This window comes from Dipteris shenzhenensis, chromosome 33 (assembly GCF_047967505.1).
Source record: "Dipteris shenzhenensis isolate YYH24624 ecotype China chromosome 33, Dip_SZ_1.0, whole genome shotgun sequence".
In the NCBI taxonomy this organism is placed as follows: Eukaryota; Viridiplantae; Streptophyta; class Polypodiopsida; order Gleicheniales; family Dipteridaceae; genus Dipteris; species Dipteris shenzhenensis.
The window spans coordinates 6,912,239-6,929,998 of record NC_141628.1 but is presented as its reverse complement, the minus strand read 5'-3'; the positions used below and the strand labels follow the sequence as shown (position 1 = coordinate 6,929,998).

At 44.6% G+C, this 17,760-nt stretch overlaps 1 protein-coding gene across 1 annotated transcript in view; it reads left to right on the top strand.

The window, feature by feature from the left end:
• LOC147879602 (uncharacterized) overlaps positions 1–17,165 on the top strand; it is a 48,821-nt gene extending 31,656 nt beyond the window's left edge. Inside the window, exons 2-3 of the mRNA XM_087372038.1 lie at positions 16,546–16,625; positions 16,723–17,165. Coding sequence (XP_087228164.1) covers positions 16,546–16,625; positions 16,723–16,816 — 174 coding nt within the window. The 3' untranslated portion in view covers positions 16,817–17,165. The remainder of the gene's footprint in view (positions 1–16,545; positions 16,626–16,722) is intronic.
• Positions 17,166–17,760: the final 595 nt, after the last annotated feature.

The window sequence follows — 17,760 nt, the reverse complement described above, 5'->3', positions numbered from 1 at the left end:
CGAGCTTGGGATCAGTATAGAAACCTTCGTAAGAGAAATTTGTCAGTGGCAGAATACACTGATAAGTTTCGAGAGAGCGTAATGAAGGTTGATGAACCCCTACCTCAATCAATCTAAGTGAAAGATTTCATATTTGGATTGAATGATCGGATTAAAATGGAAGTTCGGGCTAAGTATGCAAACACGTTGGATGTGCAATAGCCATAGCCCTGAACTATGAAGATGCCAAGGGCAGCAGGCCAAGTGGGTTTGCACAGGTCGGAACCCAGTATGGGTACCAGAAGAAATCTGGATTTAAGAAGAAGTGAATTAGTAAAGGGAGTGGTTCTCAGCCGAGTGGTCAAGCCAAGCAGGCGAGACCCGCTGAAACTCCTAAATCTAGTACCACCATTGGAGTGAAGAGGAAAGTAACACCAATGGCAGCCCGGGCTTGGTCTAAGTCTCCCTTAAACCCAGAGCAAAGAGAAAAAGCGAGGAGAGAAGGCTTGTGTTTTGGTTGTCTTCAGCCTCATCAGTGGAAGGATTGTCCATGAAATAAGGATCGTCGGATGGCTGAGATGGTAGTCTCAGAATGCGACGTGGAGATGGAGGGAAGTCCTAGAGTGGAACAGATGCAGATTCAGCTAGCGGGATCTTCTCAGAGGTCAGTACCTTGTTTATTATGTGTGTCCGTTGCTAAGCTAGTAACGAGTGTACCTGATAACATCCTATCTAAGTCCGCAGCAATAGGGTATACAGCCTTTAATGATACGGAGTTAATTAAGATGAAAGGGCAAGTAGCCAATCATGATGTCATTGTGTTGTTTGACTCGGCGTCAACTCACAATGTAATTAACTCCAAGCTCGTGAAGAGGCTGAAGTTAAAGACAGCCCATCTGACTATGCGTATACAGTCAGGATGGCAGATGGAAGTTCAACTGAAGTATGGGACCAAAGGGTTACCCAGTTGGAGCTTCGTATTCAGGAATATGCTGAGAAGCTTGATTTTGAAATGACTAAGCTTGCTCATGCAGATATAGCCCTGGGTATGGCGTGGCATTCTAGGAAGAATCCAGCCATTGATTGGAAAAAGCACGTATATCAATTCAAGATGAATGATGTACTGTATGTCTTACGAGGTGAGAAAGATGTACCTCAGGGACCGTTGGTTTCCATGATGGAAATCCAAAAAGCTCAAGAAGAGTTTTTATTTCTTTGTACAGCATCGGTAGATCCGGTTGATGATTCTTCGGCTAGCACTGATGTTGCGCAAAGTGGTGAGATGGCCAAGCTGGCTAACCTTATAGCAGAGGAGTTCTCTGAATGTTTTAGGGATGAGTTACCTTATGGGCTACCTCCAGAGCGGAATGTTGAGCATAAAATTGAACCGATCCCGGGGGCAGAACTTGTAAATAGACCTCCCTATAGAATGAGTTTTACTGAAGAGGTGGAGGTGGGTAGACAACTGGAAGAATACCTCAAGTTGGGGCAGATTCAACCAAGTTTCTCACCCTTTGCTTCGCCAGTGATATTAAAGAAGAAAAAGAATGATACGTTTCGCCTCTGTATAGATTACATAGCATTGAATAATATCACTGTTAAGCACAGGTATCCGATGGCTCAGATTGATGATTTGCTAGATGCATTACATGGAGCCGTGATTTTCAGCAAGATAGATCTTAAGTGTGGCTACCATCAGATCCGGATTAGAGCCGAGGATGTGCATAAAACCGCTTTCAGAATTAGGTTTGGTCATTATGAGTTTTTGGTAATGCCCTTCGGACTTACCAATGCTCTAGCTACATTCATCATGCTTATGAACGATTTACTACGTTCGTATATCGGAAAGTTTGTAGTACATTTTATTGACGATATTCTGGTGTTCAGTAAAAGTATTACTGAGCATCATGAACACTTAAGAATAGTGTTTAGTACTTTGAGGAAAGCCAGTCTCTATGTAAATAAAAAGAAAACTATACTATGTACGGTTAGGCTTGAATATTTAGGATTCATAATTACTCCAGAGGGGGGTAGAAATGGATCCAAAGAAAGTGGCTGCGATACTGACTTGGCCAATCCCTCAGAGTCTGACCGCTTTTTGCGATCATTCTTGGGATTTGTCCAATTTTATCGAAGGCATATCAAAGGATATTCCGAAATAGTATTGCCATTGACTGATCTGACCTCAGATAAAGTACCTTTTATATGGGGACAGAATCAACAAGAAAGTTTTAACACCATAAAACAAGCTGTGGTCACAAGACTGGTGTTAAAAATAGTTGATTCCCAGAAACCGTTGTTCCTGGAAACCGATGCAAGTGGCATTGCGGTAGGAGCAGTTCTCCTTCAAGAGGGAAGGCCAGTAGCCTTTGAAAGCAAGAAGCTTTCTCCCTCTTAAAGGAATTGGCCAACTCATGAATTAGAGTTGTATGCTGTTATCCATGCTTTGAAAACATGGAGGCATTATTTGTATGGTTCAGAGTTTTATGTGGATGTGGATCATGATACTCTGAAACATTTTTGTAAAGAGCCTGACTTGAGGGGCTGCCAAGCTAGGTGGGCAGAGCTCATCAGGAGTTTAATTTGACGATTCGGTACCGAAGAGAGAATGATAATAAAGTTGTTGATGCGTTGTCTCGCATTATGCACAATATGAGTTTTACGGTATTAGAGAGTGTTGTAATGACCGAGATTAGAGAAACTCAAAAGGTGGACAAGTTTGTCCAGAGCTTATGGCCTAAAGCTCATGTGTTTAGACCCGGGGAAGAAAAGGATGACCTGGCATCCAGAAAAGGCCAGACATATGCAAGATATACCATAAGGGATGGTATGCTGAAAAGAAATGGCAAGGTAGTAGTACCTAGTCAGAATGATCTCAGGCAGAGAGTCATTCGACAGTGCCATGATAGCCCATGTGCGGGACATCCAGGCGTCGAGCAGACATGATCTCGTGAAACGAGATTTCTTTTGGCCAAAGATGAAAAAGCATATTCATGAATATGTGACATGGTGTTTTTCGTGTTAGGTAAGGAAGGCTGAGCGGGTGAAGCCACCCGGACTTTTACAGCCCTTGGAAATACCACTAGGTAAGTGGGAGAGCATTTCCATGGACTTTATTATGGGTCTGCCTACAACACAAGGAGGGTATGATTCTATCCTTGTTGTGGTTGATCGTCTAACCAAGAGGGCTCACTTCATTCCAACTAGAGAGTCTGTTAGTGCCCCGAAGTGGCGGATTTGTTTATTAGACATATATTTCGTTTGCATGGATTGCCTAGATCCATAGTGTCGGATAGAGATGTCAGATTTACCGGTCATTTTTGGACAGCGGTATTTGAGACACTAAGGACTGAGTTGGGAATGAGTAGTGGGGATCATCTTGAAACGGATGGTCAGACAGAGAGAGTCAATCAGATTTTAGAGGATACGCTGAGGGCATATGTGTCATTGAGGCAACATACGTGGGACAAGTGGTTGCCATTGTTAGAGTTTGCCTACAATGATAGAAAACATTCCTCTACGGAGTTTAGTCCGTTTGAATTAAATTATGGTTATAGACCAGCAAATCCAACTACAGTTGGAGTAACTCAGAAAGTGCCTAGTGCCGCGAACTTTGTGGTTCAAATGCGGGAGATGCTAGCACTTGCGAGAGCTAATATCCGCCAGGCTATGGATAGAGCCAAGGCGTATGCGGATGAAAACCGGTCTATAAGAGAATTTAAGGAAGGAGAAAAAGTTTTTCTCAGAGTTTTTTCGCACTCGAAGTCGTTAACTTCAGGAGAGTGTGCTAAGTTATCACCTCGATACTGTGGGCCCTGGTTAATTCTAAAGAGAATAGGCAAGGTAGCCTATACATTAGAATTGCCACAGGATTGCAAGGTGCACCCAGTGTTTCATGTTTCTCGTTTAAAGAAATTTTTGCATACTGGTGACTCACTAATCGAAGGTGTGGTTTTGTTTCAGGAGATAGAGGATAATGCAAGGCGCAAACCAACAAGAATCCTGGACCGAGGAACAATGCAAGTGCGAAATCGAAAGATACCTAGGGTGTTGGTTGCATGGCATGGTCAGCCTCTATCAGAAGCTACCTGGGAATCCGTATATCAGTTGCGGAGAGTGTTCCCAGACTTTATCATCGAGGACGCTAATGTCTGAAGAGGGAAGGAATGTTACGCTCTAGCCGAGGTAGCATGACCTCGGAAGAATCAGTCGACATTTCCCTTAAGGATCTACGTTTGTAATATATTTGTTTGCGCTTCATGTAAATGGTCGGGAGGGAATGAATGTCAAGGTCCTAGGTAAGGGCTGATAGCACCAGACTAGGTGGATCTAAGGCTAAGGGTCTAATGCAAGCAATGTGCCCAGGGGCAAAGGAAATTAAAGCATCCCAAGAGAGGGGTGAAAAGATGCATTAGGAAAGGCCCTAGGATGATGACATGTGGCATCTAGATCCATCTAGGGAGATGGGGCTTGTTGGAGTGAGTAAGAAAAAGAGAAAAAAACTTTTACGTGATTTTGATTTCTGTGTGTGCTCTCACGCTCTAGCAAGGATATGGCTGGGAGGAATATCTGTGGTGCTACTCCCGTGATCTGCAGTAGTGTAGTAAATTAGGAAATGTACGTAAAAGCAGGTCTCTTCCGTTGAGAGCAGTCTCAGGCAAAAGATTGGAGGAATGCCATTCATCTCCATATGCTGGGAATAGAGGAATTACAGCTAGCACCTAGGCTTAAGAGAGGTATTTTTATTGGCCAGCTATGCGTAAAGATATACACTTGTTTGTTACGGAATGCCCTTACTTGTGGAGTTTGTGTTGGGGTAAAGGCACATTGCCACCCCTTTATTAAAGATATGACACCTATGACTGTCTTAAGACAGTCATAGGGTGAACAACCTAATCCTAATAAAACCTATGAGTTTGTGGTGTGGCTCATCACTTCACACCCGCATCTTTAGTGTCACTCCTCTCTCTCACTCTCTCCCTGTTGTTCTTCTCCCTCTTCCCTTTCCCCTTCAACTGGTATCAGAGCCAGCCTCACTCCCTCCCTACCCCTGCCTACCCCTCTCTCTACCCTTCCCCCTCCCCTCGGGCTTCGTGCCCTCAGCATTGCGCAGGCAGCGCAGGCCAGCGGGACAGCAAGGGCAGCAGCCAGGGCGTAGCGCAGGCAGCTGCAGCGGCAGCGCAGCGCGGGCCAGCGGGACAGCGCGGGCAGGAGCGCAGGGCGCATTGCGGGCTGCAGCAGGGCGGCGCCGAGCAGCGCCAGCAGCTGCACAGCAGCAGCTAGCTGCTGCTAGCTGCTACAGCCTCCGGGTTTCGTATAGGGCGGCGCGCGCGTGTACGGCCGTCCGTACCGCCGTACGGACTCCGTACAGGCGTCCGTACTGTACGGACGCCACCGTACGTACAGGGAGCAGCGTCAGGAACTTCTTCGACAGGGAGCTGCATCAGGGAAGAGCATTTCGGAAATTTTTTTTTTCTTTCTCTCTCTGTTGTGGGATTTCGTACCCTGCACAAGTACACAGGTACAGCAGGTACAGTGCTGCCAGTACACAGGTACAGCAAGTACAGCATTTTTCTTTGGGGAAAGAAGGCAAAGAGAGAGCATTCCCGGCTGTTCAGTCCTTCAAACTGTGTTTTTTTTTTTGAGGTACAGCAAGTACACTCTTGTCCCTCGTGCTTGAGGTGACTAGTACCACAGTGTGTGGTGGTTGCACAGTTATCTTGTTTCGGGAAGGTAATGCCTTGATTTTGCAGAGGATTTTTATGCTTTTGCTGAGTGCAAATCTCAGCTTTTGGGTGACATTTTCAAAGGGCTTTTTCCTGGAAGCTTATGCAGTGTATGCCTTGAGGCAGTGTGGAGCCAGGGAGCCCACATTGGTCTTGTTTCCGCAGTGTATTCAGTGACATTTCTACAGGTCACATTTTGTGTACGACACCTTGGAAAATCTCAGTTGAGCCACGTTTGGCCAGGGCGCATCGAGTTTACTCAGTCCCTAACTGTCCATCGTTGACAGTGCTCAAAAGATTTTCTCTTCAGTGTTTGTACGTTGGGATCTGTGTTGTTATTGTGTACACAGGGCTGTTTATGCATTGCATTGTCAGGTGAAAGTGCCAGGAGAGCGCTGTATTTTCTTTGCTACCTCAGTGTTGAGGTGTTTTTCACTTGGTACAGGTGTTAAATCAAGGGGCTTTTGCCCAGATTTTGCTTGAGAGCACTTGGGTTACTGTCAGAGATCTTCAGATGCCTTTTATCCCCTTGGCAGAAGGGTGATTGCTTGGGATTTATCCCATTTTCCGTTGCAGGTTTGTGACAGGCTGAAGTGTCTGGAGCCTCTTTTTCAGTGAACAAAACAGTGTATGCCAAGTGGTTTATGCATATTAAATCAGTGCAATACCTCATCTGAGGTGGGAGAAGTGATCAGGACAGCAGTGTTTTGTGCTTTGTCAGCTGATGATGCACTGTTAAAGCACTTGTGGAGCAGCTGCAGCATTCTGAAAGTACTGTTTTTTATGCATATTTGAGCACGGTACAGTGTGTCAGAAGGTACAATAACTGGAGGGGATTTTCTGTTTTGCTGCAGATTTTCTGACAGTAAAAAACAGCACTATTGTGAGTGCTCCTGGCTCTTGATAGAGCAGGTTTTTTCTGAGAAATCAGAATTTTATTCAGTCCTTTTTTAACTTACAGGGAGTCAGGTACTTTCCTTATCTGATATGGCATCAGGGGGAAGTGAATCATCAATTCTGAACATAAAGAAATTGGAAGGGGCACACAATTATGCATTATGGGCAGAACAGTGTTTGAATGTACTTCTGCTTAAGAAGATTTCTAAGCCCATAAGGGTGAAGGGTGTCAAGCCATCTGGGATGTCAGATGATGAATGGGAGGAGCTAGATTTGTCCGCGAGGGCTGCTATCATGCTTACTCTCAGTGATTCTCTTGTGTACAATGTTCAGGCTGAAAAGACCTCTTATGGTGTATGGCAGAGGCTAGCAGAGTTGTATGCCCAAAAGAGTTCAGCCAGTAAGGTGTATTGGTTGAAGAAGCTGGTTGATCTTCGCATGAAGGAAGGTACAGCTATGACCTCACACTTGAGTGAGTTCAATGCCATCTTTACACAGCTGATTGCACAGGGGTTGAACCTTGATGAGGAGTTCAAGGCTACTTTCTTGTTGTGTACCTTTCCTGAGAGTTGGGACACTTTCAAGACCACCTTGTCTAATTCAAATGTCACTCTTATATATGCTGATGTAGAGAGCTCTCTCCTCATGGAGGAGATGAGCAGGAAAAATAATGCAGGCAGCAAGTCTTCAAATGCTTTGCAGGTACAGGAAAGAGGCAGGACTCAGCAGAAGGGGAGATCTGCTAGTAAGTCCAAATCCCGCAGTCAGTCCCGTGGTAAAAAGGATATTGAATCCTTTTATTGTGGCAAGAAGGGACATGTGAAGTCTAAGTGCTTCAAGTTTATACGGGATCAGAAAGCCAAGAAGGCTGAAGCAAAGGATGCAGGCAGTGGAAGCAAAGGCAAAGGCAAGGCCAAGGTAGATGACTTGGATGCAGTGAATGTTGCAGCAGAGGACAGTGACAGTGACAGACATGATGTTTTATGCTCTTCTGCTGTAATTGCACATACTTTGGTTATTGATGGCCATGACATGCACACTTGGCTCTTGGATTCAGGTGCTTCTTTTCATGTTACTCCTCATAGGGAGTGGTTTACTTCCTACACAGGTACTCATGGAGTTGTTCACCTTGGGAACAACTATGCATGTCAGATTGCAGGGATTGGCAGTATACAGATAGCATTCCCTGATGGACGCACATTTATGCTTGATGGTGTTCGCCATGTGCCGCAAATCAAGAAAAATCTGATTAGCACTGGCTTATTGGATGACAGTGGTTACCACACCACATTTGGGGATTCCAAATGGGTGATTACTGATGGCCAGGTTGTAGTGGCTGAGGGTTTTAAGAGTGATACCTTGTACCCTCTTTATGTTTCCAGCGTAGGTAATCATGTTGTTGCCATAACCGAGCTGCCAAAGATTTCATTGTGGCATAGCCGTTTGGGACATATGTCCGTTAAAGGAATGCAAGAACTGTCACGTTTGGGTTATCTGCCGTCTCTTTCATTTTCAGATTTGCCTACTTGTGATCATTGCATATTTGGCAAGCATTCTATGACTCCTCATAAGAGGAGAACTCCCCAAAATAGAGCACCGCTTGATCTAGTGCACACTGATTTGTGTGAAATGCCAGAGTTATCACTAGGGGGTGCAAAGTATTTCATTACTTTTATTGATGATGCCACACGCAAAGTGTGGGTCTATTTCTTGAAGCATAAAAGCGATGCCTTAGATGCTTTCAAGAAGTTTGTCGCTCAGGTTGAAAATCGGACAGGTCGTAGGCTGAAATGGCTCAGATCCGATAATGGGGGTGAGTATGTGTCACATGCTTTTGTGCAGTTTTGCGAAGCTAAGGGCATTATACAGGAACTCACAGCCCCTCATAATGCATCTCAAAATGGTGTAAGTGAGCGGATGAATCGAACTATTCAGGAGAAAGTTCGATGTATGTTGTCTTATGCTGCATTGCCCCATGGCTTTTGAGCAGAAGCCGTGCAAACAGCAGTTCACATTATTAACAGGTCGCCAAACAAGGCTTTGGAGTTGAAAGTGCCAGAGGAGGTGTGGTCTGGCAAGCCACCCTCATATAAGCACTTACGTGTGTTTGGCTGCGAGTGCTTTGCTCATGTACGCAAAGAACTGCGCACCAAACTGGAGCCAAAGTCTTTCAGATGCATCTTTATGGGTTATGGTGACGAAGGTGAAATGGGGTACAGGTTATGGGATCCCATCAAACGGAAGATTATACGCAGCAATGATGTCATCTTTAAAGAGGATAGTGTACACAAAGAACCCGTGCAACCTGTGGAATACAGGAGGGTTATTTATGATGATGTCGGACAGCAAAGAATGCCCATTAATATGCAGCAGCAGGCTGCTGCAGATAACCCTGTTCAAGAGGGTATACAGGCTGAAAATCAGCCAGATAATTTTGCCAATGATGCACCACAGGATATGCCAGCAAATGGGGCTGTAGAACAGCCAAATATGGTGGTATAGCCACCCGTCATGCATGACGAACAGGCTGGACAGCAGCCTAATCCGGAACATTTTGTTAGGAGGAGCACCCGTGTACAACGGCCTCCTGACAAGTTTGTCCCAGGAGCCAATAATGTGGCTGATTTTATTATGCTGACAGATTGTGGTGAGCCTTCCAGCTTCAAGGAAGCTATGGGAAGAACAGAGAAAAGGAAGTGGGAGAAAGCCATGCAGTCAGAAATGGACTCCCTACTTCAAAATGATACATGGGACTTGGTGCAGCTACCTGCAGGCAGAAAGGTTTTGCCATGCAAGTGGGTTTACAAAGTCAAAGTGGATTTAAATGCTTTACCGAGGTATAAGGCCAGATTGGTTGCCAAGGGATTTAAGCAGGAGAAGGGCATTGACTTTGATGAGATCTTTTCCCCTGTAGTCAAGATGACTACTTTGAGAGCAGTGTTAGCTCTTGTTGCTCATGAGGACATGGATTTATGTCAGATGGATGTGAAGACTGCTTTTCTTCATGGAGATCTCCATGATGAGATCTATATGAGTCAGCCAGAGGGATATGCTGTTAAAGGGAAAGAGCAGCTTGTGTGTAAGCTCAAAAGGAGCTTGTATGGACTCAAGCAGGCACCAAGACAATGGTACAAGAAGTTTGATGCCTTCATGCAGTCCCAAGGGTATCATAGGTGTGAGACCGATCACTGCTTGTACACCAAACGGGCAAAGGATGGCAGTTTGATGCTACTCATTCTCTATGTGGATGACATGTTAATTGCCAGTAAATCTCAGCATGAGATTAGTGCTTTGAAGAAACAACTGCATAAGTCTTTTGACATGAAAGACTTGGGTGATGCAAACCATATTCTTGGCATGCGGATTACTCGTGACAGGTCCAAGGGACTTTTGTTTCTGTCACAGAAGGAGTACATTGACAAAGTACTGCAGAGGTTTAAAATGGAGGGGGGGAAGTCTATTAGTACCCCGTTACCTCCACATTTAAAACTCAGCAGTAAGGACAGCCCCAGATCAGATGATGATAAGGCTGAAATGGCCAAGGTTCCGTATGCATCTGCAGTTGGTTCTTTGATGTATGCCATGGTTGCCACTCGTCCGGATATTGCTTTTGCGGTGGGAGTCATCAGCAGGTATATGGCAAATCCAGGCAAGCGGCACTGGGAAGCAGTGAAAGGTGTCTTGAGGTATCTCAAGGGTACCAAAGATTTGTGCATATGCTATGGTAGGCAGGATGCATTGGTGCATGGTTTTACAGATTCAGACTATGCAGGGAATGCAGATAACCGGAAGTCTACTACCGGTTATATTTTTACATTTGCAGGAGGTGCTATCTCATGGGTGTCTCGGTTGCAGAAATGCGTTGCACTATCAACTACTGAAGCTGAATATGTTGCAGCCACTGAGGCTTGCAAGGAAGCAATATGGCTTACTCGGCTGGTGGGAGATTTCGGCATTATAGGAGATATGCCAGTTTTGCATTGTGATAGTCAGAGTGCTATCATGTTGGCAAAGAATCCGGTCTTTCATCAAAAGACAAAGCACATTGATGTGAAATACCATTTCATCAGGGAGGTACTGGAAGACAAGCGACTTGAGCTTGTGAAGGTACATACTAATGATAATCCTGCAGATTTGCTCACTAAGAGCTTGCTAACAGAGCGGTTTGCACATTGCCGCCACATCATGGGATCAGGATGAGACCATTCTTATTTTATGGTCTTGTATACAGTAACTGTATATTGCTGTAATTTTTATTCTTTTTTTCCTTTAGGCACATTGGCCTTTAGGTGGGAGGTTGTTGGGGTAAAGGCACATTGCCACCCCTTTATTAAAGATATGACACCTATGACTGTCTTAAGACAGTCATAGGGTGAACAACCTAATCCTAATAAAACCTATGAGTTTGTGGTGTGGCTCATCACTTCACACCCGCATCTTTAGTGTCACTCCTCTCTCTTACTCTCTCCCTGTTGTTCTTCTCCCTCTTCCCTTTCCCCTTCAGTTTGCATATAATAATACTGCTCATAGCTCCAGAGGAAAAGCCCCATTTGAGATGACATGTCATTTATGGAAAGGTGATTCTGCCACCTGTCCTGAGAACCAAAGATGAGATACATGTAGCCGATCAGTATGTTATAGACCTCCATACAGCTTTTAGCTAGGTTCGGACAGCTATAGAAAGGTCTCAAGAAAAGCATAAGAAAGTTGCAGACAAGTACATGAGACGGTTAGATCTCGAGTGAGGGGATTTGGTACTTTTGAAATTTGAAAAAGCCAGGATCCGCAAGCTTAAAGACAAAGATAAAGTGTATGCAAAGTTATTTCTCAGATATTATGGTCCTTTTAGGGTTTCATATGAGATTAATGAGGTTCCATAACTGCCAGACCATTGGAGGATTCACAATACCTTTCATGTGAGTCTTCTAAAGAAATCAATGGCCGGAGCCTCCAGAGCCAATAATAGAAGATCCAGTAGCAACTGGAGAAGGTAATTGTGTTCAAAGAATTATATTCCTGCTATTGGAGAAGGTAATTGTGTTCAAAGAGTTATATTCCATTGGTCAAAGATACATAACTCTGATTAAGTAAGACTAACCTTGGTTAGAGAGACTTGGCTTAGACGAAGAGGGTTGACTACGGTTAACTAGAGCAATTTAGAGTTGACTTCGGTCAGAGAGTGTTGACTTCAGCCAGCAAAGCTTGGCTTTAGCCAAGGAGGGTTGACATCGATCAAATAAGATATTCCCGACTCTGTTCGGAGAGTTTTGGCTTTAATTAACGCGCCTTGACCTTTGATCAAAGCCTCATAATTATGGTCAAGAGGGTTGACCTTGGTCAACTAGAGAATGTTTTATGTTATGTGTGCACATAGAGAGAGAGAGAGAGAGAGAGAGAAGAAAGCAAGAAAGAAAGTCTATTAACGTCCACTGGAGACCAAAAACTCTATGGGACAGCAAGAAACCCTCTAGTACATTTGCTTTAGGGAGGGCACATGGCAGCTCCCAAGGAGTGCAAAAAGCAGCCCCCCCCCCCCCCCCCCCCCCCCCCCTACACACACACACACAGATGTATTAAAGTCTGCAGGAGACCTCGCGTGTCTATGAGACAAAGTACAAAACCAAAAGTAACTCATACTAGCCGCTATGGGCTGAAGCAAAGGGCTCACTAAGGCCTTTGCTGAAAGCTAAAGCTAAAGTGCTAAACTAGTGAGCAAAATAGAAGAGTAGCAAAATAGCAAACTAGTATCAGGTGCCAAAGCTAACACTCCTAGTACATGCCCAGGCTCCAAATGTCTAGGTACCCTGGTGGCTCTTAGATGGGATGTGAGGAGCTCTCGCATCTGTGTCTGTTCAGCTGTCTCTCGAGGCGGCGGAGGGTGTGGTCTCCTCAATCCCTGTACCCGATGGGCTACGTCAAGGGTGATGCCTCATCTCTGGCGGTCTCTTAATAGAGAGAGAGAGAGCACTGAGAGAGAGAGAGAGAGAGAGAGAGAGAGCCCTCAAGTATCTTGATGTGAAATGAATTTTACATTCAATTCAGCGTACAACTATCTCCTTCCCAGTTCCGTTCCATGCACGGACAAAGAACAGTGTCACCAGGACGTGAATTTCTGGACCTTAGGAATTTACGGGTGAATATCCTAGGCCTTTAATTGTTTTTAATTTAAAAAGGGCCAACTCCGTGCATTAATTCCATGGGCCAAGGCAAAGAATTGAATGGCAAGAGAGGGGTAAAAGTCCCATTGCTAAAAATTGCTCAAGGGGCCACGTTTAGCAAGATGGCTTGGGAAGCAAGAAGAAAAGTCAAAATTTGCTTGAGAGAAAGACAGAGAGAGGCAAGTCACAAGTTGGGAAAGGGTCCCAGGCCTGTTCTAACAGATCGCCTTGCTGATTTTTGACTACCAAACCAGTCTGCGTGCTGTTTGGGAGCAGCTAGAGGCTGCTAGAAGCTCCAAAAAAAATTCGTTTTTGTGCGAGGAGCCTCGAGAAGAACTCATTTTTGTGCCAAGGAGCCTCTAGAAGAATTCCTTTTTGTGCTAGGAGCCTCCAAAAGAATTCTCTTTTGTGCCAGGGAGCCTCCAGAAGAATTCATTTTTGTGCCAAGGTCCCTCCAGAAGAAAAATTTTCAGTGCCAAGAGCTTCCAAAAGCTACTAGAGCAATTTTCGTAATTAGCAACATGGAATTTCGTCTTTCAGTCAGGGACGTGCTTGGGCAATTCGTTTTCAGACTAAGGTGATTCGCAATCAGACGTAGGGCTGCCTGGTGCAGCCAGGATCAGTTGCAGGGTTGCTGGGTGCAGCCAAATCTTCGTTTGCTGATGCATGGCTATTGGTGCAGCCAGGAAGATTGGCCATCATCTGTGGTTACCAGAAAACTGCTAGAAGGATTTCACCTAGCTTGTTGGAGGCTCAGCGACTTGATTCCAGGGTTGTCTGTGGGCTGATTTTGCTCCTGTGTGCCAGTGGGTTTCAGAAAAGGTCATTTTGTGTCTATGGTTTGCTGGCCGGTTGTGCACAGGCTTGAGGGAGCCCCAGGGATAGTTGCAGGGGAAGCTGTGTGACCAAGGTGGGCTGCTAGTATTAGCTCTTGGCTGTACGAATTCGTCTGGGTAAACTCTAGCTTGTGTGCCTGCTGAGATGCTTTTGGGTTGATGCTGGGCCAACTTGGGAAAGGACAGAGAAACTTGGACTTTAATTCTGCCAGGACTTTCCAGGTGGACAGTAAGGGATTTGGCATTAGTGACAGCTTGTGAGAGCTGTGTGGCTGAGTTGGGCTGCTCGCAACAGCTCCGGGCTGTATACAGGCCTTGTGTGTCTGGGAATTGATGCTGGGACAGCCCAAAGAAGGTGATTGCCTTGAAAGTTCTTGTGAATTTCCAGAGCAGCTTGCCAGAGTTTCTGTACTGGGTTTTGGATGCCTTTGTATGCTAGGAATCGGCTAGTGTTGCAGGTTGTTCATACCTGCCAGTTGGATGCCAGTTTACCAGGAATAGTGCCCTGGAAATTGGAATGTTATCTACCAGGAATTGTGCCCTGGAGATTGGATGCTTTTTGCCAAGAATTGCCATAGTAGTAGCAAGATGTCAAGTGCCTGCCAGTTTTTGGTTTCAGTTGGCTAGTTTGTCACAAGTGCAAGGGAGTTGTCCTTGCTGTAATTTTTGCATACTGAATAAAGGAAGAAAAGAAAGACCAAAGGGGGTGCCAAGGTTTGGGGCCAATCGGGTGTCTGGTTTCTGAGCAGGAGCAATCTAGCTCCCATTTATTGTTGCTGTGTTTTTCTGTAAGTGACTGTAATAATGGTATTTTCTGGTTAATAATTGTTCACTGCCCTTTGGTTTCCCAGAAGTTTGGTTTCACATAGAGGTCTAATAACACTTCGTATGGAGCTCATCATTGACGGGGTCGTGGAGCTGATGTACTGTCCAACCATTGACAACTCCCAAGAGATCAACTGGAGCACCTCATTCGATATATGATGATCGGCCCACAATTGCGTCATTGAGAGGGGGTGTTAGAAGTCAATGGCCCCACTGCAGCTGGAAGGCTTTGAAGAAAAGGGCAAAGATCATTTAGTTTGCAAGCTGAAGAAGAGTCTCTATATCGTGGAGCTGACAGTTTTGAAGGATAGTATCCCCTGGGCAAGAGTTGATATCCTGAAGGCAAGAAGTCTCCAGAAGAAGGGGGTGGCGAGGTGGGAACAACTGTGGGACAGTAGCAGGGCTGATTGGAAATCAGTAGAGATCCTTCGTGGACAATTTGCATTAGCTCCTCTGATTGGAAGGTAAATCGTGGACAGTTGGAGGTAAAATTGTGTTAAGGAAAATCGCAGCTCTGTGTGTCTATAGATCTCTGGTTGCAGGGAGCTCTTAAAATGCCAAATGGAATCTATGGAGGGGAATAGCTTAGTGGAAAGGGAGATTGCGGGGTCTTCGGAAAGAGTGCAATGTAGTAAAATCGAGGTTTATGCTATGGAAGGTGCTACATAATTGGCTTTCTGCGTGTAGTCGGCTGGCAAAATAATTCCAGGTTAATCTGATTGTCCTCTTTGTGCGTGTGCCTTAAAGGATGCTCATCTGTGCCAGACAGCCAAATTGGATTGAGGCTGCTTGAAGTGGGCTGTATGATCCACAGGGGTGATGTCTAGATTCTCTGTAAAGGCAATCTGGAGTGGGATTTTTGTAGATGACCCCCAAGGTTTCACTTCGACCTTGGCTGATCGCTGGCCCTTCTTGAGGGCAGTTATTTTCATGTCGATCTGGGGAGTGCAGAATCAGTTAGTGTTTGAAGGTGGCCCTGCTTATGGTTACAGAGTCAAGGAAGATAGTGCACGGATTAAAGTCCGTACTTCAGGACTTTAGCATGGTTGTCAGGGTAAAGAGACCCTAACGAGTTCATGTCTTCTCAACATTAGTTTCTTACTTCCCTAGACCTGACTCGACGGCTTTGCAGTGTAGGCTACGGGCAGTGTGCCCCACTTGTTATGAGCCAAATTTTGGGTTTGGTCCTCCTTTTGGGGCTGACCACCCCTTATAATATATCTAGGCCTGTTATTGTTATTATTATTTTAAAAAGGGATCCTATTTTTGAAGCCCATGATCAGCTCATGGATATGGAGACTCTTTCATAAGTGGCAGCTTAGAAAAGACTTGCATGTTTTGACCGATGTGCGGTTTCAGTAATGGAACTTGAAACTGTCATAAATTTTTGAAATGTGCGGTAGGACCAACTGATGTGCTACTTCCCCACCTTTGGATAAACTTGTAAGGGTCATCATACTTGTGGGCTAGCTTTGTGTTGGTCTTACCCTTCAAGGAGGCATGCATGTTCTTGTGTGCTGCAATTGCACAAAATCCCCTACTTTAAACTTCAACACCTCCTGTGGTAATTTGTGAAAAGTGACCCATAAGTTTTGTATCTGGCATCATCTTGCTCATGCTTATCTTCATGAGGAAGCATGAGCTGCTTGCCCTTATTAATAGAAGGCTGTGCTAACTGCCTGGCCAATCTGAACAACATTTGGCTGGTTTATTGGCGAACACCTGCGCCTGAGCCCTAGCCATTCTCTGAAACATGTGGATAGTGTATCCATATGTTAAGCCTGCATATTTCTATGGGAGTGTGTGTGGTAGGACAGTGTTGCATGCCCGTGCCACTGGTGGGTGCTCTTGAAGAAGGTATGGTTGTGTGTAGTATTTAGTAGCTCCAAATATATGTGTGGATGAGTGCCTTTGTGATCAAAACATAGTGAGACTTGAAATGGGTTGCAAGCATTGCTAATATGGAAGCTCCAAATATCTGTGTGGATGGGTGCCTTTGTGGTCAAAATCTAGTGAGACTAGAAATGGGTTTCAAACATTGCTAGCTTAATTAGCCCTTGGGCGCAGGCATACATGGACAACCAATTAGCTCTTTTATACCAAAGTGTCAATCTGTTTTTGCAGGTTTGCCTGACCTTTGAAGAACCGGAAATCGGTGTTACTGTTGTGAAGTTGACCCAGACAGACGTTCCTGAAGAGGACAGGTTCTTAAGAAATGTTTGTGTGTTTCTAGTTTAGTTACAAACTGTTACATGTTTGTTCTTAGCTTGATTATTAATCATGCTTTCTTGGCCAATGCAGATTTGGGAATGCTACTGTTGTTGAAAATACAGAGAGAGGCTGGAGAGAGCACATTTTTCGGAAGATTCGTGCCGTTTTTGGTTATGGAGTTTGAAGTACTCTTTAAGATTCCTGTCCAGCAATATTTATGCTGGATGATTTCCTTCTTGCTTTAAAGGCAAAGTGGTCCCATTTGTGTGCTGAATAGTTGTGATAGCCAAGAATTTTCGGTCCATTCTTGGGAGTCTTTTTGTATAATTGGGGCCTTCCCATAGTACCCAGCTAGCTAATGTAGTCACAATGGGTGGATAAGACACAGTTTTTGTACTTATGTTTAGACACCCCCTATAATCAGGGATGGAGCAGGTGAACCATACTCGTAAACAGAAGTGGGGTCTACACTTTTAAGATTTATGGTATTCGGCTTTGTTTCAAAAGAAAAGCGGGGAGCTGAATAGCCCGTTTTTCTTTTAGTTTCAAAAGAGAGTTTGTTTGAGTATGCTTGTGCTTTCTAAGTTAGAAATGTATTTTTGCCTCTTTGTAGAAATGATACATAAGTGTAAAGGGCCATTTAGCTTTTTATGTTTTAAATAAGAGAGAGAGAGAGAGAGAGAGAGAGAGAGAGAGTTTTTTGGAAGATTTTGTTTCTTGACTCGCTTGTTTATTTTTGCTTAGTCACGTGCTTCGTTTCTTCTTTATTTCTTGTTTTCATTCTCTTTTGTTTATTTGACGTATTTTAGTAAGCCTTGGGTTTGCCCAAGAGACTCGCAGGTCTTTAGAAACTGAGTATAGCTGCTTATGCTTGGGCACTGATGACGACATAAGTGTTGCTTTGCTTGCTAAGTATGTCTTCCTTTTGTTTTTCATAAAATTTTTTGTTTAAGAGATTGCAATGTCGTGTGTGTGTGTGTAGTGAGAGAACTTTCTTTGTTGTGAAACCCATTTTCGTTGACTTCTCAATCGTTGAATTTCTTGTAGAACATTGATGTTGACTTTGATGTGCTTTGGTTGGATTGGGTTGATGAGGGAAAGATTCTCAGGATTGCGTACACCTAAAAG